The sequence below is a fragment of the Pagrus pagrus genome (assembly GCF_965226575.1).
Source record: "Pagrus pagrus genome assembly, chromosome: 6".
NCBI lineage: Eukaryota > Metazoa > Chordata > Actinopteri > Spariformes > Sparidae > Pagrus > Pagrus pagrus.
Window position 1 is genome coordinate 31,727,591 of NC_140190.1, and position 25,370 is coordinate 31,752,960.

General features: G+C 39.5%; 1 protein-coding gene across 1 annotated transcript; it reads right to left on the reverse strand.

Annotated features, from left to right (window-relative positions):
• Positions 1 to 3,729: 3,729 nt before the first annotated feature.
• LOC311259006 (desmoglein-2.1-like) lies at positions 3,730 to 23,722 on the reverse strand. Its single transcript, XM_084355792.1, has 14 exons — positions 23,614 to 23,722; positions 19,722 to 19,817; positions 17,160 to 17,318; positions 16,810 to 16,951; positions 16,142 to 16,302; positions 14,344 to 14,478; positions 13,987 to 14,172; positions 12,669 to 13,120; positions 12,422 to 12,564; positions 10,790 to 11,011; positions 9,393 to 9,635; positions 8,390 to 8,520; positions 7,885 to 8,202; positions 3,730 to 6,213 (listed from the first exon to the last, which is right to left on the reverse strand). Exons 1-14 carry the CDS (start codon positions 23,656 to 23,658, stop codon positions 5,122 to 5,124), a joined length of 3,525 nt encoding a protein of 1,174 aa, XP_084211918.1. The 5' UTR covers positions 23,659 to 23,722; the 3' UTR covers positions 3,730 to 5,121.
• Between the last annotated feature and the right edge of the window lie 1,648 nt (positions 23,723 to 25,370).

The following is a 25,370-nucleotide window of genomic DNA, read 5'->3' on the forward strand; positions in this document are numbered from 1 at the left end:
ATGCTGCTTTGCTGCAACAAAGTGAGTGAATGATACTGTATATTCCCACAGTTATACAGACTGACCCTGTTGGATGCTGAGCTCCTGTCTGCTTGTGGAGGCTGGAGGTGCTCAGTGATTAGCAGGACTAGTCGAGCAGGGTGACAGCTCTTGGGACGAAGCTGCTGAGGCGACACGAGGTCTCTGTGAGCAAGCGGGAGGAAGGCTTTTGGAACAGATGGTTACCTGGGTGGGCAGGGCCGCTGGCAACCCTCACTGCTGTTTTATTAGCTCCTGTGTCATTCACTTCTTTAACTGAAGGGGAAGCTGACTGTAACACGCTGGAGTTTGTCCATCAGAATAAAGGAAGGCAGAAACACTTCAGACTGAGCTTTAAGGTGATGGTAAATTTAAACAGGGGCTGTGAGGTGAGTGCTGTCAAATTAAATACATCTTTTTGTTGACGCTTTCCTTTTTGCAGGAGGCATTTTGTTCTGTTTGCTCATTTTGGAGATGTACAGAGCACTGAATCTGGTGACATCCCTACTGAGATGCAAATTGTCCAGTCAGGCTGTGTCAGAATCTGATAATTATTCCTGTTTTAAATGTTTCATGGCTGTCATCAAAATAAAAATGACATGATTAACAGTCACTACAGATTAAACTTGGCATACTGTATTTTTCAGGCCCAGCTTAAACAAATATTTTGATATTTGGTAAACAAGATGACTTCCAACTGCCACATGATTATTATTTTAATTTCTATATGAGGGCTAGACAGATTATCGTTATCAGTGTTTTTTTTAAATGTAGTACTTTGGCTCTGATGCAGCATCGTGTCTGTGTTAGGGGTCACCACTCTGTGGTCTCACTGTCCACAACACTATCTGATGTCACGAGTCTGCTTGCTAAAGTTATCAAATAAATAAAGTGAAGTGAAAGTGCTAAGTAGCAGAAAATGGAAATACTGATGCAAAGTACCTCCAAATTGTACATACAGTACTTAAGTAAATTGTAGTTGCATTGCATGTTATTCTCGACTCTGAGACGAAGATTTGTGTTTCTTCTGTAAAATTATAATCGGTTACAATTACCTGTTATCGTTCTGCTAGATTATTAATAATCAGTATCAGAACTGAAAAAGCAATCTTGGTTTACACCTATTATTTACTTCATCCAATTTACATTTCAGTATTCATATTATCTGTTTATTTATGGTGGAAAGCACAGCACTAGGGGTAGGCCAATTATCATGCCTATATTCAGCTTTCTCCCGATTATCTGTGATGTATCTGTCAGATTGCTGATAAAATGAACTAATTCAAAAATGTGCTACTTTGGCACTGATGAAACAGCTTCTCACACACTCTCCCACCCACAACACTATCTGATTGGTAACATGTAACTGTTAATAGCCTATAAACACTGAGTAATCTGAATCTGCAAAGTAACTACATAGTAAAGTTGTCATTTAAATGTAGTAGGGTGGAAGTATAAAGTAGCAGAAAATGAAAATACTCAAGTTAATGTTAGTCCACTGGACAACAAGAGGGAGGGAGATCAGTGCCCAGATCTCTTGCAAACACCACTGTAATTCACTGTGATCCTATCACAGCCACAGCTTTAGTATGTAAAGCAGTTTATAACAGTGTGAAGACAGGTTCTTTGAAGGCTATGACAAGTGACAAGGATTACAAAGTGCCATGTAATCCCAATGTCACTGGTTTGATTCCGGCTGACAACCTCTGGAGCCTCCAGTGATGTGTATTGTGGATAATGTAGGTGCCAGGTTTTGAAAAGCATTCCTGTGATCTCGCATTGCAGCCCTCCTTGCATAACACTGCTGGACTCATTATAGACAGTTCAAAACAAATGATCAAAATCAATCATTCCATTCTTTTTTCTTTTCAAAACCTGGCGCCTACATTACCCAACATGCATCTTCTTCTGGAGCCAAAAAATGGCTTTTAACTTCTTTTTTCACATATGCAGTAGTCCTCCCCAAGACCAATAAAGAAACTTAATAAAATAAATAAATAAAATTGGTGGAGTAACCCTTTGATGGCTTGAACATCAGCAGTCAAATTTCAAGTCAGTGTGTGACCTGACTGGGAGGCAGTGTAAGTTGGCTGGGATAATATGCTGGGATAATCATTGCTTCAGGGTGTATTTTTCCTGTGAAAGACCAAAATCAAGTTACCAAACCAAGTACTGGCCAAAATAAAATGCTTGTTATATACAGTAATTTATTATCAACCAGGAAATAACTGGGTGGCTGGGTTGTGCCCTGCTGCCATCAATGTAAAATACAGAACACTGATATTGCCGGGCGGTAGTAGCGGTCACAACAGCTCTCAAATCTACAGTCATACAGTACTGTGTAAATTTACTTATACACAGTAATGTTTTGAGCTTAATACTCACCATTTTAGTTTAGCGTATTAGCGTTTGAACGCTAAAAACTAAACCCAAAAAACAGCTTAGGCTGATGGGAATGCATACCTGCCACCATTAGGCTGTGAAAAAGAGGGAGATTTTCTGGAGTGACACAAATCAGACAGGGTTGTTTACCGATGCTCCTCTCTGCCTCTGGGTTGGGTTGCCAGGTACCACTACACACATCCCACAAGAAACTGAGACACTCATTTGATTTGTATCAAAATGAAATCAGGAGGTTAACAGAAGAAATTACCAATGGGAAGCACAGTGGGAGAGGTTTAAACATAGGGAGACTCCCGTAAAACTGGATGTTCACAGGCAGGGAATAACATTGATCATCTCATTACACTCATACTCTTCTTCTTCTTCTTCTTCTTCTTCTTCTTCTTCTTATTATTATTATTATTATTATCATCAGGGGAGGAGTGGCTCTCTTTTTCAGCCCGGGATGTTTGTGGCTCAGACCCACCCACTTTAGCTCAAAACCTATTATTACCTAGTATATACTGGAGATATATAATTACAGTCCGCTATACTATAGTGCACTATTCTCAGCATCAATATCATCATTTCCAATTCAGTGTAAATAAGTATATCTTCACAACTATAACTATAACTATAACTATAACACAACTATTTATTTTCACAAATATGAGAACACAATCCTGGTCTAGCCTGTACGTCTAGAGTTTGTTTTGATTTAAAAAGTTGTGACTTTGAGCTTGTAGAGCTTTCCTTTTTTCATTATGGCATTTCAGCATCCTCTTACTTTTTCCATCTTGTACTCTTTTGTCTTACTCGTATCTTTCACCACCATGTACTCCTCACTGAAGTGTATAATTCGGGGTGGACTCAAGGCTCAAATGTAATTACGTAATTGAAACTGCAGTGATGCGCTCAACTTTTGTCATCCTCAGAGACCTCCACTGATCTGAGCGGCCTCACAGGCCGTTTTATAAGCTCTCAGCAAACCAGACAAATATTTTGGCACACGGCCATCTAATGGCTTGAACATCAGCATCAGAATCTTATAATCAGTGCAGAACGAGACAGGGAGCCAATGAAAGTCAGCTGGGATAGTATGCAAATCTGTCTGAAATGAATTGCAACTCGAGAAGGTATGCTGTGTGCCTGCTCTTGCCTGATCTTCCTCATTCCTTTAGGTTGTGTTCTTATCATGACAAACCATAATCATGGCATGTTAGAGATCCAATTACTGCCAAAAAAAAAACAAAGGCTTGTCATACACAGTAACATAATATATTATTACAACACAAAAAGACATAAAACACTCATTGACCTAAATTGTTCCATAAAGAATTCAAGAATTTATTAAAGTAAGCAAGTGTGACATAAATGCATCCCATTAGACATCCCTGAGACAGACATTTTCTCCAAATGAATTCCAGTGCATAAGCATCTCTCTGCATAGTAATGAATGAACCCCATGTTTCACCATATGTATAACCATATATTTATACACACACGCACACACACACAATGTAATCCTATAAACGTAAGAACAAGCATGTTTAGATCAGTCGCACAAACCTTCACTTGCACACACACACACACACACACACACACACACACACACGGAGAGAGAGAGAGAGCAAACTCTATGTTATGCTTAAAAGTGCTTCTGCTTTAAAAGAAATTGCGGTAATAGCATTAGCTCGGCAGAGTAACAAGGGAGAATCATTAACTGTAACGTACAGTCCTCATAAACAAGGACCATTCCAAAGAGTTAACCTCAACCATATAACAACAATTCATGAAAACCAATAGTCTGACAAACCGCAGTGCTTTGATCCAGTGGTTGTGTTTTCTGATCTGGCTGTTGGTCAATTGTCTTTCGATGGTGTTGTTTTCATGCCACCACCTTAGCAGGAAAGAACATTACATCAATCTCCTGTGCAGTGGAGTCACGTGAGGGAACAAGCCTGCACAGTCATTACATTACAACAGAGGCACTTAACCCCGACTAACTTGCGAATATTACATACATAACCTTGAGACAAAGTACAGCCAAGGCTAACTCTCTTTTTGCAGATAATAAGTGATAAACCAGCATTGGACACATAAAAAAAACCTGATAATGATAATTAGAAAATTATTATACATTACTTTTATGCTGTATGCAGCCTGTATTTAAAACTGCATGATATTTGTTTTGCAAAAGTGGACTGAGCCAGCTCAAAGTGTGTGAAGACTGTAGAAGACTTTCTGGTAATGCTCCACTTGAAAACAGTGACACACTCCCAACATGAAGTGGCTAATAAGTGCAAATAATTTTAAACATTGACTTTCCCGTGATTAAATTAACTCCTGGCCATGCTGTGTGAGCCACAAGAAATAAAAGAAACACAGACAATCATCAGTGCAGAACATGTTGACAAAAATACTTGAATACTTGAAGCACATGAAAAACTGTGAATATAAATGGTCTGAGCATGGTCATTTTTTTAAATCAAAAATGCCAAGTAGGTATGCACTTTCATAGAGGTTTTTTAGAAGCATATTTTGGAATAAAGTAGAAGCTGTAGCATAAACATGCATAAACATGCAGCTTCATTCCATGTCAAACTGCTGCAGCACACCCTCCACCAATAAACTGACAAGCACACATGGAGTGTCTCTCCAACTTGAGATATTATCTAGTCAGAAGAAGTTTGAACCACATTAAAAAGTTTCTTCTCCACGTTACAATTCTGTGAACTTCTCCTGCACCACCACCTTGCTGTAGGTGGGCGTTGTGCCCACTGTGGTGGTAGATGAACCCAATAAGCTGCTCTGAGAGCCAGCAGATGTGTGGCCCTTGCTGTAGAGGACTCTTTGAGAGCCAGAGCTATCACTACTCTTGGACAGACCTCCTGCCTCTTGGACCAGCTGCCCTCCACTGCTTAATGGTCCTCCAACCACCAGGACTCTCTGAGATCCTGAAAGTCCTCCTGACTGTAGAGTGCCCCCTTGCACAAAGGAAGCCTGGCTCCCCTTCATCACTTTCACTGACCCTGCAGGGACCTTGCCCTCCACGACCATCATTGTCTGGGAGCCAGGGAGGTTGCCAGTGTGGATCATGTTGACACCGCCCCCCTGGACCCCACTCCTCTCCACCAGGACCATGCCGGGACCGTGGGCTTGTCCGGTGGACATCAGTGGCTGTCCCTGAATAACCATGCCTTGGGCAGGACCACTCTGAGTGCCGTTAACCAGTACCATGCCCTGCAGGTTGGTGGCCGGTGCCTCAGCCAGCAGCATGGTGTTCTGAACCTGTGGCTGGACTACGTAGTGCATTGGCTGCATCACAGGGGTGGTGGTGTAGTAGACAGGCTGCTGCTGCTGCAGCAGGAGCATCTGGCCTTGATTTACCATTTGTTGCTTTGCTGTGGTCATCCCTTGTCTCATCGTAGCTGTGTTTTCCTTCACCACCTGAGAGCTCTCAGATGTCTCCCTGACCACATTCTGAACTGTTTTGGCGATGGCTGGCTGCAGCTGGGGTGGAGGGGGCAGCTGCTGGGTAGTCACCACATTTGATACGGAGCTCATAGTATTCACAGAGGGAGTGGGTAGTGGAGTGAACACTTGTTTGACTTCCGTTGAGATCTTTTTGCCGCCACACACCTCAGCCAGGGTCTTGAACTTTGGCCCGAGGTCATCGAGGAACTGCAGGTCGTGGTCAGACTCCAGGAGGCTGCAGCAGCCCACTGAGCCAGCACAAGAGCTCTGACCCTCGTAGTCATAGACCAAAAGACCATCCTTTACTCCTTGGTTCTCACTGCCACTGTTCGCCTTCTGTTGAAAGAGCAAAGGAATCATCCCTAAGGTTAACTTTTTGTTAAGTGAGCACAGACTTTCAAAAAACTACAATTTCATTATTATTCTGTAGAAATACCAAGGGCTTTTATATGTTCACATACTGTAACGTTGCAACCTCATATCTGTCATCAAGTGCACTTATTGAGGTAGTTAGCTTCAAAAGCTCTTTAAAAAAGGTCCTCAGATGTAAAGGCCAAACTAAATGTTTTCTTTAACTAATAGGACACGATTTGGATTTAGTTTTTGAATTTGTAGTTGAGCTCATTCCAGCTATACCTCTTTTATCCAGTTTGATTTGTTTTCTGTGAAAGGTCTGGGAGGAAAGTGTGGAAAAAAGATCTGGTGATCTAGTTTCTAAATATGTTCTAAAATGTTTTCTCTTGTGGTTTATCAGTTATGACAGCTGAAAAAAAGGTTCTGCCAGGATAAAATGTAATAATAATAATAATAATAATAATAATAATACAATTCTTACATTCTTTTCATGTGGAACATGCCCTGATGGGCCCTGAGGGGCGAGTATATTTTTTTTTTCTGGTGATCTATTTTCTAAGTCCGATCTAAATTATGAAAACGTGTGAAACTGAGTGAATTTATTTTCACAAGATCATTGCTATATGTCCATGTGTTAAACCGAGTGTAAAAAAGAAATTCAAGAGGAAAGAAAGGGAAATTTTTCTCAGTGTAACCACAAAAAAGGATGGAAAAATAAAAGGAACTGCAGGATGCATCCTTGCATTCATCCATCAGACTTGGAAAATGGATCACCAGAAAATATGAAAGAAAAATGCACGTGCCCCTCAGAGCTTCTGTAGAAAAGGTGGGGGCAAAGAAAAGCTTTTTTTTCTCTCTAGGTGAAAACAAAAGTTTTCCCAAGATAATCTAGGGAGATAAAAAATAGATGGGCAAGAAAAGCTTAATTGAGAACTTTAGGCCACACTCAAATAATAAAAAAAAAAAAGCAAAGGTTGACAGTTGAAAGCAAAGCTCTGAAAACCGGGAGGAGGGGTGCAGGGTCATTTGAGAAAACAGGAGAAAAGAAGTTTTGGCAGTGTGTGTCTTTGTTGTACTCATTTTGGCCACGAGGGGCTGAAGTGCTCCACTTCACAACATCATGTTCTCAAGTTCTAAAATGATGTAGGTTTTCTCAAATGTTTTTTTTTAACACACATTGTTATGCTTGATCTGACTTGCTGAGAATACACATTATTTCATCCATCACACAAACAACAGATTAGCACCTTATAGTACATCCCTAGCCAAAAGAAAGACAGGACAGTACTGTTAATTATCTTGCTGTCATTTTTTTTCTCCCACTCTCACAGATGAAAACAAAATAACTTGATCATGGCAAAGAAAGTGTGTCTGTTTTTCCACCTTGCAAACTCTGTCCCCCACGTGTTTCACAAATGAAAAAAATTAAGGACTTTAGAAAGATTGTCCTGGCACAAACTTATTTTGACCCGTTCTTAAGTCATCGACACAAAAAAAGAAAACAATATAGATCAAATTTATAAAATGGATCACCCAACATTTTGTTTAAACTTGCCTCTCAGGGATTCCCAACATTTGAAAATCATCAACATAAATGGATGACAAAAGCCTGCTGTGGGTTACTGAAGACACATTGTAGAAATGAATCCTCACCTGAGAATAGTACTGTCCCAGAAAGTGGTCTGGCAGAGCCATGCCATCATAAAATCCTCCACCTACTCCTGATTCTCTACTCTCAAACTCAGAGTAGAAGCCACTGCCGCTCCTCTGGTTCATCCTCCCCATTGTCCCTTCTCTGTGGACACTTGAAAAACCTTCCGGGTAGATCGCCCCATTCATCCCATCCATTGAAGTGACAGATTTCTGGTAATCCAAAGTTCCCATGGGTGCCATTGCTGAAGTTCTGTTAGCCATGCCCGTTTCGAGCATCTGTCCATCCATTTGTGTTGGCATGGTCATTAGCGGCACCTCCTATTATGGGCCAGTGATCAAAATGTTAGAGCAGATACACAGTTATTCTGCTGCCTAGCAGTCAAACAGCACTTCATGCAGCTTTCAAGCAGACATCACCTCGGTAGCAGGTGACCAGTATGTATGGAAACATTCCTGTCCTCAACAGTATAGTCATGTGTTTTAAAGGTAAATATGTTGGTCTTACCGTATTCTCTCCCTGGCCCTCAGTGCGGTAGTTAATGAGGTGCGATTTGGTGTCAAAAGGCATCTCAGTAAAGTTCCCTGGCAGTCCCGCAGCCCCCCCACATTTACAGAAGAGCAGCAACAGAGGAATGACTGTAAAAACAACAACAACAAAGTTTTAGTCTAACGTGAAAGTTGTGATGTGGGGACTGCAGTGGTGGAGTGTCCTCCAACAAAGGAAGGGCAGTTTCAATTTCCTTGGCACAATACAATATGGTTATGTCTTCTTGTGATAAGCAACCATGTAGTTCTTTACTAGCAGCAACACATGTTGTTTCTATAACTCTTCTGATGCACGTAGCATGCTGTAATACATCTGACATTTTGTTATTGTCTGACTGTCTGGCCTCTTCAGTGTGGCGTCAGATTTGGCTGATTGCTACCTGCTGGTCAGACTCACAATCACATCTAAAACTAAAGAGATCAGAATTAACTCTGATCGATTTTCCCACCACAACTGCTGGTTCCTTGTGGCTGTTGGACTATTTTAAAGGACTTGAAAACATATTCATATCTCATTTTTTAAATCAAGATAAAAACACTGTTTTGTGCCAATGTAACAACCGTTGTGGTCATTTTTATACACAGCCTTGATGAAGATTTTGTTTTACTGTTGCTAATGACTCTGTAACATGTTTTATTTTCTTTAATTGATCTCTGTTTTAGAGAGTTATAGAGACATATTCCAGATTTAAAGCCAGGTTTTCATAGAGTTCTAGTGTCTGGGTAAATCCCTTTATCTCCCTTATCTCTATTATTTAATAGACTTCAATTGGCTTTACATTCATTATGTAACATCCAATGTATAGAGAATATTTTTTTAAATGTATTGGTGCCCCACATATTAATCTATAATTAACTTTAATTGGATTTAACCTACCTCAATCTTTCTTGGGATTGTCTTGAATTTAAAAAGCTGTTGATTACACAACCCTTCATTAGAAGGAGCATCACATTATACTTACGCAGTAAGAGCAGCAGGCCTAGGAGTAGCAGTCCAATGCCTGCAGGTCCTAACTCTGCTCCTTTGCTGGTCTGACCATTGGCACCTCGTTTTCCACATTGCTTTCCATCCTCACAGGTACAAACTTGGATGCTCACTTTTTGTGGTTCTGGACAGGCCTTCCCCTGCTCGTCCTTCACCACCAAGGTCACTTCGTAAATACCAGGCCATATGGACTCCTGGGCCCTCAGGATAGCTGCAGTTTCTGCCAGCAACAAGGAAAACATATGAAAAGTGTAAAAATGTATTTTTGTTTTATTCTCAAGTTAACAGTAATCTAGAATACAGAATCAAGCTTAAATTAGCCTTTTTCCAGATCCTACTTAAAAATAAGGTTTATAACATTCTGGTGAGCGGGGTTGTGAGGTTTACTTCAATAATGTATTCCGATACAGCTACTAACAATAATCTGTCGCAACCAAATAACATGGCCCTATTTTGATGTTTTCTGCATTAAAGACTAATAATGGTGAAATACCCTCCCATTTTTTTCTATTTTTCATTAAAGACAATTATGATGAAGCTGTAAGATTAGCTCTGGTTTCACGTGAGACCAGAGTGGTGTTGTGAGACTCATGAAGTGTTGTGATGTGCTCATATGCATGATAGTTTATCGTTCTTTATGTTAAAATGTATTCTCATGTATAAGATCATGGCTGCGCACACTTCAGTTTAGTTTGGAGTGTGATTCTGTATCAGTGAAGTTGTTGCATTTTATGAGTAGGCATTCTGCAGATTGATTACCCACCACAGGATCTGGGTCACAAAAGTCATGTCAAGTCAATAATCAAGGTCGATGATTAACAAGTTTGGTTGATCAGCATACCTGCCAACCTTCAGACATCATGGCCTAAATCAGTTTTATTTTTTAGAGTTTTATTAATTTATGATTTTTCCATAGGTATACTAATATAATAATATACATACTAATATAATAAGCCCTTATTGGGAATCGCTCGTAAGTTTCAGAGAGCAACAGAGACAACCCATAGTAATTCACTGTAACTCCTGCCTGCCGGTATGCACTGCAATGCAGAGGCTCAGTATGTCAGATTTCTTTTTCTGTTCAAAGTATTCTGTTACTCCCCAAGCCTGCTGCTGATCCACTAGTCTTATATGCATTAGTGTCCCAGTCAAAACAATCTTAATGCTATTTTACAGGACAAACCTGTGAATTTACTCTGTATTTGTGAAGCTTTAAGCACGTTTGTAGAATTGAGAAAGTCTTTTAACTTTGGAAACCCCTACTTGTGAAAAAAAACAAAAACAAAAAACATACTAAGCCATTTTAAACTTTGTAGCAACTGTATTTGTAAATGTTATCTACCATAACTTAATAATTGGCAGTGTTCTCCTCACCATTAAGATGCTCCACCTGCCATTTGCCCTTAGTGCCCTCTGGGACAATGGCAAAGTCAAAAGGTGCTCCATTAGGGTAAACATCCTCATCTTTTGCATTCACAATAACAGCATCATTCGTAGTACACATAGACTGGAGGTTACTGGTCAGCTCGGGGCAGTGGTCGTTAAAATCTTCCACCTGGATGGCTATGGTGCCGGTGGATGTCTTTCCATTTACATCTGAATTAGAAAAAGAGAAGTAAGAACATAAATTCAGCATTTCCTTTATTTCCATTCTTCAGAGACAAGTACATAGTCAAGCATTTCATCCCGGACATGAGGGAAAACAAGCTGAAGCAAGTTTTCTCTATATTCCATTATTTCCATAATTTTGTACTGTTTTGCAGTGTGTGACTATTCACCACAAACAGCAAGTGTACTAACTGTACCAGTTAGCGTTAGCATCGCTTACTAGCCATGAGTGGGTGTGCCTATGTATTTAATGACTTTACATAAGATTCATGGATTTCTATGGAGCTAGAACAGTGTATTTTGGCATAGAAAATAAAATTAACTGTCAAAAACATTGTCATTGAAACAACTGTATTTGAAAATGTTGTAAGTTATATTGAAAAATAAAACACAGACATTAAAAGTTATTTCATTATATTTTGATTATTTTGTGGGGGAAAAGGATGTGCTCTTTTAAGATGCCAGATTTCAGTTTCAATTTTCTCTCACCATTTTGGTGCCAAATACAAATGTTTCAATGACAATTTTTATTTTCTATGCCAAAATAAATAAATAATAATAAATTATTCTACATCCATGCTCCCAAAAGATAATATGTTGTTACTCTATGACAGTACCCCTAGGTCTTTAGCATGGGGTCTTTTACCCCGAGGGGATACCTACAGTTACTGCAGAGGGGTCGCAAAATTATTGTTGATAATATTTTGAAAGTGTTCAATTTTTCAAAAAATTTAGATTTATAAGAAAATACACATATGAATTCAACATTATCATAAAAGTTATAAGTGTATGCTAAATCACTGTGCGGCCTCTATACATAACAGTGAACAGGTCAGTTAACTAAGTATTATTGAAACAGCCAGTTATCTGTATTATTATCCCAAGTGGACAGACATTCTTGTGAGCCACAATAGATGGTTTTGTAACTTATACAACAAGAGACTCGAACCCTCTATCTCAGAATCCACCGAGAGAACTTGTAGAGGCTAACACGTCTTACATTAGCCATGCTACAACTGCTGACTACAACTTTATACATGACACTTTAGGTCACCCTAGACTTTATTGTAGGCCCAGTTTAATATGCAACAGCATTTTATACTATACATTTAGCTGGGGGTCCCTGCGCTGTCTCTCTATCAGCTAAGGGGTCCTTGGCCTGAAAAACATTGAAGACCTTATCTAGACTACAGCCATCCTTATGCCAAACTTTCTTTTTTAGCTCCAATATTGACTGTAAAAACAGCAAGTATTTTCAGTTTTTGTTTCATCTATCACTATCATATTGTGGATTGTGTGAGGTAAATACTTGAGTTTTAGTCACTTTTTACAGCTTCTTCACTAGTCTGACATGTAAAACATCTAGAGCTGTAGCAGACACACAGGTGAAGAGTGTACCTTCTGGAATGCTCAGCACTTGAGCATAATAGGTCCCATTGACCAGGAATGCAGATTCTCTGTCAGGCTTCTTGTTTAGTTTGATCTCAGCTGTCTTTGGATCAATGGTTAGCCAGTTGTCAGGGTCTGAGCCCTTGGCATACCTGCAGCAGAAATAAGTAGTGTCAGTTGTTATCATTGAGTAATAAAATTAGGATGACAATGTAGTTTTAGGCTTTTGTGTGTGTGTGTTTGAGTATGCACTGACCTGACATTCTCAGCTGGTTTCCCAGTGTCTCCATCTATTGCAGGGTAGCGGGCAATAATCTTACTAAAGTCGACTTCGTCTCCCTCTGAGATGGGAATAGATTTGACTTTGGGGTCAAAAGCTGCCCCCTCAGGCTGATTCTTGACATTGATTTTGATTGGATAGGTTTTGAATTTGGTCCCACTTTGCCATGATGATCCTCCAGACCAACTTCCACCACTAGTGGAACCACCTGCTCCGCCTCCCCCACCTGTTCCGCTTCCCCCACCTGTTCCGCTTCCCCCACCTGCACCGCCTCCCGCCCCAGCACCTGTTGGTCCGCCTCCCCCTCCTGCACCCCCTCCCAAACTTATACCAGCTCCAACATTTCCCCCAGATCCACTATGTGGTGGAGCCTTGTTCCTCACAGCTATTCCTAGGTCAAGGTCCTTCACGTCCTCAAAATCCACAGCCTGTGAAATGGCACACACAAACACAATAGACATAGAAGTTCATTAATATAACTATAAAAGATATTAACATTTGTCAATATAGACTCACTACATTGAATAAAATAAGGACTTTACTGCAGATGCTGTGTATTGGTTAAATCAGTGTTGTTAATGTAATGTTCAATCAATATGGGATAAAAAACACAGTTTGTGTTTAACACTTTGAGACAGCTAAAACTCAAAGGCAGCATTTGAGCATTAGGTGGTTCATATGTGCACCTGGTACTGGAACATCTAAAGTAAAAGACATTGAATGTTATGAAAAGAAAAGTTAACTGATCACCATCTGGTGTTGAGTTGGCACAGGCGGTAGGAAAGACTGCCAAACAGACCTGGTAAGACCAAACTTATAATGAGGGGGAGTGTTGGACTGACTTCTGCCTCCACAGAATTTATGCAGTGCAGAAAATTCTTGTTTATGAGTTATAACTTATAATTTATATTCCAGTTCTGTGTACACCTGCTCCCTTCATAATGGGCAGATTACCTTTTATAATTTGTCATCAAATTTAATCTGCAATTACCAGATTAATCCCACAAAAGATTGGAAGACCTAACAGTATTTTTCCTCTCAATTAGAATTGCAGAAACAAGGTGCTAAAGTAGCTCATTTGGTAGAGTATGCGCCCCATGTACAGAGGCTGTGTCCTCGCTGCAGGGTTCTGGCCGGGGTCCAAATCTTGCTTGTGGCCCTTTGCTGCATGTCATCTTCTCTCTAATCCCGTTACCTATCCATCTTCTGCTGTACTATTAACATAAAGCCAGGAAAAGGGCAAAAATAATAAAATAAAATTGCAGAAACACTTTTGTTGCTCATTCATCATTACCTTGTCAAGCATTAGGATGCCCTCGTTGGTCTTGGGGTCTGTTTTAATGCTGAAATATCCTGCCTCGTTGCCTTTGACAATGTCAAACACAGCCTCCCAGTTGTCTGTTCCTTTCACGTCCAGGTCCTCTGCTTTGAGTCTCATCACCTCAACTTTGTATGTGTTCTCCTCGATGCTGGCCTCATACTGCAAGTAAAAAACACATTATGATATGAAAGTAGAAAGGGTTCATTTTTCCTTTTTTCTTTCAACAACACAAAAGAAAACACTGAAATCATGCAGCTCATAACCATACAGTTATATGTACAGTTTATATATGAAAAGTAAACTACAGAAGAGTGTAAGAAAGAAAACTACCTTTTCTTTTTCCAGAGTGGGAAGGTTGTCATTCACATCTCGGACATTAATGGTAACAGTGGAGGTTGCAGAATTTCCCCCTGGTTCGCCATTCAAGTCTTGAGCTTTCACCGTCAGAGTGTACTGATCAGCTGTCTGAAATTAGAAAATGGCCATAAATTACTTTCAATGACTGTATCACATATTGCTGTGAAACAAAACTAATGTGTGAATTCTGAGAATTGAACTTGAACTATACTGTGTATAGTAATACACATAGGACATGTACGTTCTAAGTCAGTCTGGTCCAGTCAGTAGTCATCTACATTAAAGTGGGGAAACAGGAACTTATTGAATATTTTGATCAAATTGCCAATCCCCAAGAGGATTACAAGGCCATGTGTATGTGGATCATTCATAACTTGGTCTCTCTGAATTCATGTTATATGTCAGTCAGAGCCACTTGTTTCAAATTATCTAGGACCAATCAGTGCAACAATTGGTGTTGTATTACGATGTGTTGCCAGATATGGAAATGGTAAATCTATAAAACAATAAACTTTTTGAGGCAACAGGCATGCTGCAATTTCTCTACATAAGATGATGATGGAATGAAATAAGACTGAGCTGCTTTTGGTTTGAAGATGGAGAACACAAGTCCCATTTTCTTTTGTCGTTGTCCAATGGTGTCTACAATGATACTTCAAGGAGAACAGTTAAGCAAGTTACGTGTCAATGGAAACATTCTGCAATAATGTTTTGGTCACTCTGGGGCAAAGTAACAAGCTGTAAACACAACATTGAGGCATATGATGCATAATGTTGTTATGGTGTGCTGGCATACTATTCTCCATGAACACATCCTACAGACATGGAGCATGTCAGCAGTTATTTCGAGTTAGGGATGGGTCTAGCTCTGGTTTGGTCCCTAGTACTGACTCCTGAGAACAATATCTAGCTCTAGCTGCTAAATGCCCCACTATATTCATCAGCTAGTTCCCTACTTTGTCACTGTGGGAGCTGGTTCTGGGCAGGTAGTATACAGTGGGTTAGGGTTATTAGGGGTAATTTTTGTAATTTCCATGCGCCCACTGCTGCTGCTGGAAACAAGGTCCGTGAGAACAGATATGCAGGCCAGAAAACAAAAACAATGGGCTGAAAGAAGCTACAAAGTGCAGGCTCCAGAATTGGGTGACATTTCTCTTTTCAGCACCCACTTTCACTTTAGGGCCCTGATTTACCAGGCCAACAGTCAGCCGTCAGCCTATGTCGAGGCCTTTGGTGATGTGTGGCCCTACTTTTGTGGTGTTTGTATATCTGCTGTTCTGAGTCTTCTAGTTTTCCTTTTGGACAAATACAGACTACCTACCTAGTTGTATGGAAAGTTACTTCCTCTAATGTAGGCAAAGTCTTCGTTGTGTGTTCAAGCACAGGTTTTTGGGTAAGACACAGGCGACAAGAGGTTTCCCAACTTATGCAGCTTTTTGATGTTGTATTCGGACCCCTATGCTTAGTCATTTGATCAATGTTTGGTAAAATGGCTGCTTTGAGCAGTTTATAGTATGTATTTGTCATAAATCTTGTGTAGGCAGAATTAGCAATAGTAAAAGTCATGAGGGCGTGAAAAGACAGAAGTACACATTTTGTACAGTACATTGCCTCAGGAGAAGAACTCCACCTCGTTGTTACCATCTTGTCAACACCTTGAGTGAATGTGATTGGTGACTGGACTTGCTGACACTGATCAATTGATGGTGTGAAGGAATTATGTTCTCTGGAATTTACAGTAGCCCTTTGGATATGTTGGTGTTATCCATACTTCTCTATCCAAGGAAGGCTTGTTGACGTAGATGGTCCCATCCTTAGAAATGGTGAACATGTCACCAGGTGGATTCTGATCCAGTAAGGTGAAGGCAATCATAGAGTTCTTATTTCCTTTTTCATCAGCATCAGTTGCATTTATTTTCATAACTTTAGTTCCTGTAAATAACAGATAATGAAACGATCATTAAACTTAAATATGCCCTGAGTAGTTTTGTTGCAAACAAACAAATTGTGTTTACATTGTGTTTTTATTCATGCCCAGTGCCCACATTGTATAAATAATAGGGCTGTCAAAATATCATCTTAATGTCATTTAATCAATTAACAGAAAATGTATGCGTGAAATATATGTGTGGGACAAACAAAACCAGGACGCGCTCAAAAAGACACACTTCACACACATGTGGTTGTGGATAGTGCAGTACACATTCTTGAAATTGGTTGCATGGTTTAAAGCTGATCGAGAGGTGGCAGTGATGGGCCAAGAAAGATAAAGAATACTATGTATAAAACATGGATGCTAGCAATGCAAGATTTAAAACTCTTCTTTAAAACACAAAATCTGCTTTGCATGAAATACATTCAACATGTTTGATTTCAAATACATACAATGTATAGCGATAGCGATTTGTGAGAGCTGTATATCAAAACAGAAACACCAACCTTTAGGGCTGAGTTCATCCACTTCCCCGAGTTGAATTGCTTGAAACACTGGAGGGTTGTCGTTCACATCTACAACCTTGAATAGTATGCTAACATTTTCCTCTGCTAAAGTGCCATTTCTGTACTTAGCAACACCCTGAAGCTGAAACAGAAAAGTCAAATGTCTTTATCGTCTGACTTAAAAGGTGCATTTACAATAAGAAATGGCCTGTGGCAGTTTAACAAATTGCTGCCATTTTGTCGAATATTTAATGTGAAAAGCAGCAATTGGTTGATCTTAGTATGGGAAAAGTGACGTTAGAGTCAAAAAGTACAGTAGAATAGAAAAGAATCATTCAAGTGATACTCACATCATATTGATGAATGAACTCCCTGTCAAGCTTTTGTCGCACAGTAATTAGTCCATTGATAGGGTCAACCACAAACACATGATAGGGAGGCATGCTTGCACCAACACCTTCAAGAGAGTACACAATATTCTTGGTACCATCGTCAAAATCTGAGTGAATCTGAAATACAGAGAAGAAGAGCTGATTAGGATGAACACAGTCTAATTCATATTAGTTAAAGTGCACCAGAAGAAAACAACAAAAAAGGATTTGCACCAAGACTGAATAACTGCAATGTTTGTAAATGATTAATTTGATCAGAGAAAAACCCCAAAACTTCTAACCATCATTCATTGTTCAGTGCTTATCAATAAACATCTCAGTGCTGTCCCTCAAGTATTTAATGTCTCTCCAACTTGCTGGCTTCTTAAATGCTCCATTCAAGATCTCCTCCCTGCAGAATCAGTATAAGCTTGACTGTTTTAAAAGAGTGTTGTCTTTGTTGAGGATTCTGAAAATGTTGCTGTGGCTCCCTCTAGTGACTGATGGTGTTCTTTTTCTTTTTCAAAATGTATTCTTGCAAATCTCCAAATGTTAGTGAAACATACTATTGAAGCTTAGTGAAACTGAGGTTTGTGTTTTCATTTTGCTGAATGTACTGTAAGCATACTGTGTGTACAAATGGTGTGCTGACCATTTGTTTCTGGCAGCTGGGTATGAGAAAGATACAATTGGTTACTGACCAAAGTAAATACACTATAAAACATTTATATGCAAATAACTGTCTGAAATCACTGGATTTACTGTTCATCAAATTTGAAAATCCCAAATTGACACAGATGGACCCCACCTCTAATACTGTACATGGATTAACCCAATCCAAACCTTTAATTCTTAGCTCATTTTTGACTAAAAACTAATTTAGTAAGATAAGAATAAATGCATCAACCTTTGTGTTGACCGGTCTAAAGTCTTGAAATTTGGTACAGGCATACTCTGGGCAAGTATCTAGCCAAATGACTTAGGTAAAATGCAAAAATTGTGCCTATAAAATGGTTTCCATATGAAACAATTTTTTGCATTTACATTAATGCATTTACAGGAAGTATGTCTAATTCTTTTCAGCGGTAACAAGTTTGACACTAGGGATGTAGCACTTAACAGGTCACAGGTAAGTAAAGAGCCTTCTAGGGATATAGTTAGTGTGGGTTTGGAGTCTGTCAGCTGAGTTAATATGGCCAATGCATCCCTTCATCCTTACCGCATAGATCAACAAAACATGCTTTTAATAAAAGGTCCTGTTAACACATTATTTACCATAATCCCCACTGAACAACCTATGACTCAAAACAGCAGCTCCAATAAGCTTAAGACCCTCAAATGTGGCTTCATTAATATTAGATTCCATCCACTAAAGCCTTATGGATAAATGATTTGACTCAAAAGTCAATTTAGCATCTCTGGCCTGGTTCTCGCTTGGCTAAAGTTCTATCTATCAGAAAGAACACAATGCATTATCTTATAGCAAAATAAATATAATTGACTGATGTGACATATTGCATTCTGTTCTTGGCCCTTTGCTCTACTCTTTGTATATTTCACCTCTTGGCCATATAAGCAGATGATCATTCTCAAACTACACATTTTGGGACTTGCCTGTCTGTGGTGAAAAAACGGATGTCAGAGAATTGGTCACTGGCCCAGCTTGACAGAGACACCAATTTGATCAGGTGATGGTAAATCTTAACAACGGTGTTATTCCTCAAAGCTCAACTGTCAAGAATCTTGGTGTTACATTTGATTCTACCCTTTCTTTTTATCAGCACATTTAATAAATTACCATGGTCACACTTTACCACTTAAGCAACATAGCTAAAATTAGGTCTTCACATGAACAAGAACATATTATCATATTAAACCATATTAAACTCGGATATTAAACCAATCCTAGTCTTACTTAGTTGACACTTTAAGGACCACTAGGTGCCTTTCTTGGTGGGAACCTGGGCAAATGTGACAGGAATGTCGGCAGTACAGTATGTAAGGGTCGAGGAAAAAAAAACAGTACAATACCCACACACTGCTACCACTACATACAGTAGCTTAAAATCAGAATGGTCTTGTCAGAAGTTGATGTGTTGTCCTCTTTGCCCAGGTTCTTTCTTTAATTCCATGTTTCACAATGGTCATGTCAGCAACAGTATCCAGCAAATGAGCCAAATTCCTTTCCACTCCATTCCACTCCACTATCCCCAGCTTTGTCTCCATGCTCACAGCCAGACAGTGCAATGAACATTTCTGCCATCTCCACATCTTTAGATTGAACTTGATCTATAACCTGCGGCACATTGTAATTTTTCTTGTGAGCCCTCTTCTCTCCATCTATCCTCTGATCAGTTAGTTGAATTGTTCGCTTCAGTTAATGAAACCGAACTATTTCAAAGGCCCATGCTATAATGCCACTATTTTTTTTTATACAGTTATCAGCTAAACATCCCTTTCTACAGTTATTCATTCTGGTTGCTGAATATGTTCAGGATCAAAGGTAGCTGGTAGCATTACAGACAAAGACCAATGACTCACCTTGGCAATAGATGTGTCTTGAGTGTAGTCTTCATTTTCTATCAGTGGTTTCCTAGGGGGAATCCAGATAGCCTTCACCACAGCAACAGCACAGAGCTGCAACACAGTAGACATAATTACTTCACAATGACCTCGTACTTGACATATTTATCTGTCGTCCACACATGTAAAGTCTGCATATCACTTAAGGTTGGAATATCAGATATTCCAGCATATGATCAAATTGCATGAAAAAAACAAAGACAAAATGAAACTGTCAACAGAGACGACAATGACAAAGTCTTTCTAAACTCACAGACAACCTTATGGATTGAGTGTGTGCTGTCAGTTCTTTTACTGAAAGCAAAGGAGCTCAATCTCACAGCAAGAGCAAGATATCATACCTCCTTACACAGTGTGTCATTACGCTCCAGCGGAGTCAAACGTCTGTTGACTAAGTCAACTGAATCTGTTGTAGACTTAATAGAATCTGTTTTTAATAAACTCAGAGTAAAGCACTGCCACATCATTTGAGTCCCTCAGCTTTTAAAGGGAAAATACATTTGACAAGAATTTACATAGTAATTTGAGTTATTTGATAAACTTAATTTAATAATTGTCTCCCTGAGGTAGAAATCTGAGTTCAATTCATAATGTAACACTTTTTGTTTATTGATGTTGGATTAAAGGCATCACATTCAAATGTGCTTTGACGATGGTATGTTGTGAATCAGAGAATCCAACTACTTATGAAAGATCTTCCTTAACCTCTATTTTTAATAAAACATGAAAGATTACCAGTTGTGTCAACCTCGTCAACCCACATAGTTAAAATGGCAGCTCTATCCAGTTTGAAGATGGTGGAGCTATGCAGAAAAATAACAGTGGTCATGAAAAGAAAGAAAGACGTTCTGTTCTAACAAGAACAAAACACATGGAATAGTGTGCCAGATGTCAGTCAAGCACAGTCTGAACATGCCTACACAGAGGCTTCTTCCTGGGAAAAATTGCACTGTACTATTGTACTGAGCCCGCCTGGTGACATTTGAGGGGGGAAAAAGCGTGGCCATAATATTTTATAATTAATAACTTGTGGCAATGAGTTAATAAAGTCAGGGCCACGACTATATTTATGTGTAGGAACGAAATCATATGATTTCCAGATTGTTTTGGGATGTCGGGAGTGATGCTGTTTATTATGCAGTGAATACAATTTTAATTTGACATTTGAGATTATAAACCTATAATTTGACTAAGGCTAGGACTGTATCCATACTTTAAAGGCTGTGTGGCTATGACACTTCCCTCAGTGCCCTCCTGGCTTATATTAATAGTTTTAGGCTATTAACAATATTTTTAAATTGAAATAATGAGGGAAAGATAAAGAGGACAGTTGCTCCAAGAGGTCTTTGGTTTGATTCAGAGTGATGACTGATGATGTTTTCCACTTTATAAATTTAAATTTATAGCCACCCAGTTTTGTGTGAACTTCAGCAAGAGCCTGGTGCTAGTGGCTTATTATTATTATTATTATTATTATTATTATTATTATTATTATTATTATTATCCACTCTGGATAATATGTGGATAATATGTGCATAACTGCTCATTGCTTTGAAAATGAGCACCATTTCGTAGAATGAGATACCAGTCCTGCTGCATCAGATGGCCGTAGAAATGTAATTAATCACAAGAGAAGTCTGTCATACAGGCAGCTGTGGGGGGCAGATACTGGTAAACTAATCTAAGCCAGTACAGGCTCTAATTCAAATATTATTTTTGAGAATTTCGATGGATATTTTAGACATTTCTAGTGTGTGGAGAATACAGCATCTGTGTGGAACATGCACTCATAACACTCAAGAAGGCATTTGTGTAATCTTAGGGAGCTGTGTGCCATCAAATGGCAGGGCGCGCATACAACAGTGCACCAAAGCACATATCGCTTTCTCTATGCTTTTGGTGAAGGAGTGGTACCAAATTTCAAACTGACATGCACAACACACCCACCTGTGCTGGCAAGTTCAGGCAGCCTAAAAAGAACCCAAACCAGCAGAAACGCTTCAAAGCTCAGTTTACAAATGGAAATTGTAAGGAGCAGTGGAGTATCCAAGTTTTTATAGTGTGTCTATTTTGTTGTTGATACTAGTTTATCTTTCCTTCATTATTTTAATGAAAAATATCAATAATAGCCAAGCACAATTAAAATAAGCCAGAAGGGCACAGAGGGAAGTGTCAGAGCCACAGCCTTTAAAGTATGGATACAGCCCTGGACAAATTATAGGTTCATAATCTTGGATATCAAAGTTGATTTTTGAGCATGACTCCTGACAACCCACAAAAATTGTAAAAATGTAATTATCTTGTTCCCATGCATAAAGAAAGTAGAGGCCAAGACTTAATTACCTCTTGGCCACGCTTTATTAATTAGTTGCCATGGCTTAATGATCTGGTGACTACGCATTTATATTTTCTCAAATGTGACAGGCTCCATATTACTGCACTCCATTCATGTAAATAAATAAGGTGGAGAGATGCATTTACATCCTGTTGCAGAGCTCACCTCCTGCTGCTCCTTCTCTGTCCGGCCAAACTGAAATTTGACCTGCCAGCTGGAGAGTGAGGGTGGGACTGACCTGTTGTTCAGTGAGTACGGACTGTTGCTTTTTCTTATATCCACTCATGAACAAACTGAGTGGGTGATGTAGCTTCACTGTATATCATGTTCACACGTTTTAGTGGTCATACTGAATTTAATTAGCGCAGCATTTCAGCATCACGTTTACATTTCTTGACATTCCTATGCCAAATTGGGGATTATACCTGCCAGAATTGTATTTTAACTTGTTACAACTAGGAGATTGACGAGAATGTTTTTTTCTCTACTGGAATGCTCATAATCAGGTCCAAGTATTGTTAGGGCTTATGTGTAATAGGATCCACCTGTGAGGTTCTGTGTAGCTGCTTGTGCTTAGACAAAAGGCCGACACACCCTATGTACCACTCCCAGGAGTTTAAACTAATCCTCATCCATTAAGTCAAAGCCCGGGCATGTCAGGATAACAGAAAAGGTATCATGAGAAAATGAGAAGGGAGTGGCTTCACATCTTTAGTGAAAAGGGAGAACTCAGACTCACAAGGGACATCACGTGTATGAAAATCTGCTGAGCACACAGAACATACTGAATCAACACTAATGATGGGAACTATATGTCTTCACTATTCATCTGAGAAAATATCTCTATGGTCTTTGCAATCCTTCCATCAAATAAATAGCTATTTTGTATTATTTCACATTGTTTTCAGTCTGCAATCCGAACACTTGCAAGCAATAACATTTTATACATCGCCTCAATTGTTAACCTGGAAGGCCTTGGTTTATGTACACCACAACGGTGAAATAAGCAATATTGGTGGTCAGTCAAAGTACAGCTGGTTGAAGTCTCCCACTGATTTCCAGATGAGTTGTAATTGAGCTGGAACCAAAAGTTTTTTTCATCAATGTTGGAGAACATAGGATTCTTATAATAAATTATAGCCTGTACTTTGTTTTCGAATACATCTGGAAACTTTTCAACAGAACCACAGAAATAATGTACAGCAAATACTCAATGTATGATCCACAGAGTCAGAATATTGTACTTTAAGCTGTTTTCAGCACAAACATAGCTTACTGTGACATTTATTTATTTTTTTCTTTAGTCAAGCAACTTAATATCAAACCAGCAGCTATGGTTAGCCTAAATAACAAGCAGCCCACTGTTGTGCCATTTCACTTAACAGCTAACAGCTAACAAGTACAAAACAACAAAACAGAATGACATATTTTACTCCGGACTTCCATAAACACTACACAGTATCAGTAGAAAAACACAGCAGTTAAAAAAAGACAGGAAACTCCTTCTGTACTCACCGCAAACAGTGACAACACAAACACGGGTGAAGAAACCCGAAACATGACTGAAGAAAAGTCCTGGTATCTGTATCAAGTGAACCAATAGAGTCCAGATAGTCTGACAAAAGTCAGACAGAATGTGAGCTGTAACAGGAGAGGAGGAAGCTTTTGATGGAGGAGGAGGGGCGGCACTGGCACACACACACACACACACACACACACACACACACACACACACACACACCTTGTATGTAATGTTACATAACGGCAAAATAACCCTCCTAGCTATGAGCCCAAGTGTGTTGCACGTACATCCTGTCATATTATCTTAACCATTCTGACATACAGTGTCTTGCAAAAGTATTAACACCCCTTGAACTTTTCCACATTTTGTCACATTACAACCACAAACGTGAATGTATTTTATTGGGATTTTATGTGATAGACGAACACAAAGTGGCGCATAATTGTGAAGGAAAATGTTACATTTTTTACAAATAAAAAACAGAAAAGTGTGCCGTGCAAAAGTATTCAGCCCCCCTGAGTCAATACTTTGTAGAACCACCTTTCACTGCAATGACAGCTGCAAGTCTTTTGGGGTATGTTTCTACCAGCTTTGCACATCTAGAGACTGAAATGTTTGCCCATTCTTCCTTGCAAAATAGCTCAAGCTTGGTCAGATTGGATGGACAGCATCTGTGAACAGCAATTTTCAAGTCTTGCCAGAGATTCTCAGTTGGATTTAGGTCTGGACTTTGACCATTCTAACACATGAATATGCTTTGATCCAAACCATTCCATTGTAGCTCTGGTTGTTTGTTTAGGGTCATTGTCCTGCTGGAAGTTGAACCTCCGCCCATGTCTCAAGTCTCTGCAGACTCTAACAGGTTTTCTTCCAAGATTGCCCTGATTTGGCTCCATCCATCTTCCCATCAACTCTGACCAGCTTCCCTGTCCCTGCTGAAGAAAAGCATCCCCACAGCATGATGCTGCCACCACCATGTTTCATGGTGGGGATGGTGTGTTCAGGGTCACGTGCAGTGTTAATTTTTTCGCCACACATAGCGTTTTGCATTTAGGCCAAAAACTTCAATTTTGGTCTCATCTGACCAGAGCACCTTCCTCCACATGTTTGCTGCCCCCCACATGGCTTGTGGCAAACTGCAAACAGAACTTCTTATGGCTTTGTTTCAACAATGGCTTTCTTGTTGCCACTCTTCCATAAAGGCCCGATTTGTGGAGTGCACGACTAATAGTTGTCCTGTGGACATATTCTCTCACCTGAGCTGTGGATCTCTGCAGCTCCTCCAGAGTTACAATGGGCCTCTTGGCTGCTTCTCTGATCAATGCTCTCCTTGCCCGGCCTGTCAGTTTCGGTGGACGGCCATGTCTTGGTAGGTTTGCAGTTGTGCTATACTCTTTCCATTTTCGGATGATGGATTGAACAGTGCTCTGTGAGATGTTCAAAGTTTGGAATATTTTTTCATAAACTAACCCTGCTTTAAACTTCTCCACAACTTTATCCCTGACCTGTCTGGTGTGTTCCTTGGGCTTCATGATGCTATTTGTTCACTAATGTTCTCTAACAAACCTCTGAGGCCTTCACAGAACAGCTGTATTTATGCTGAGATTAGATTACACACAGGTGGACACCATTTACTAATTAGGTGACTTCTGAAGGCAATTGGTTGCACTGGATTTTATTTAGGGGTATCAGAGTAAAGGGGGCTGAATACTTTTGCATGGCACACTTTTCAGTTTTTTATTTGTACAAA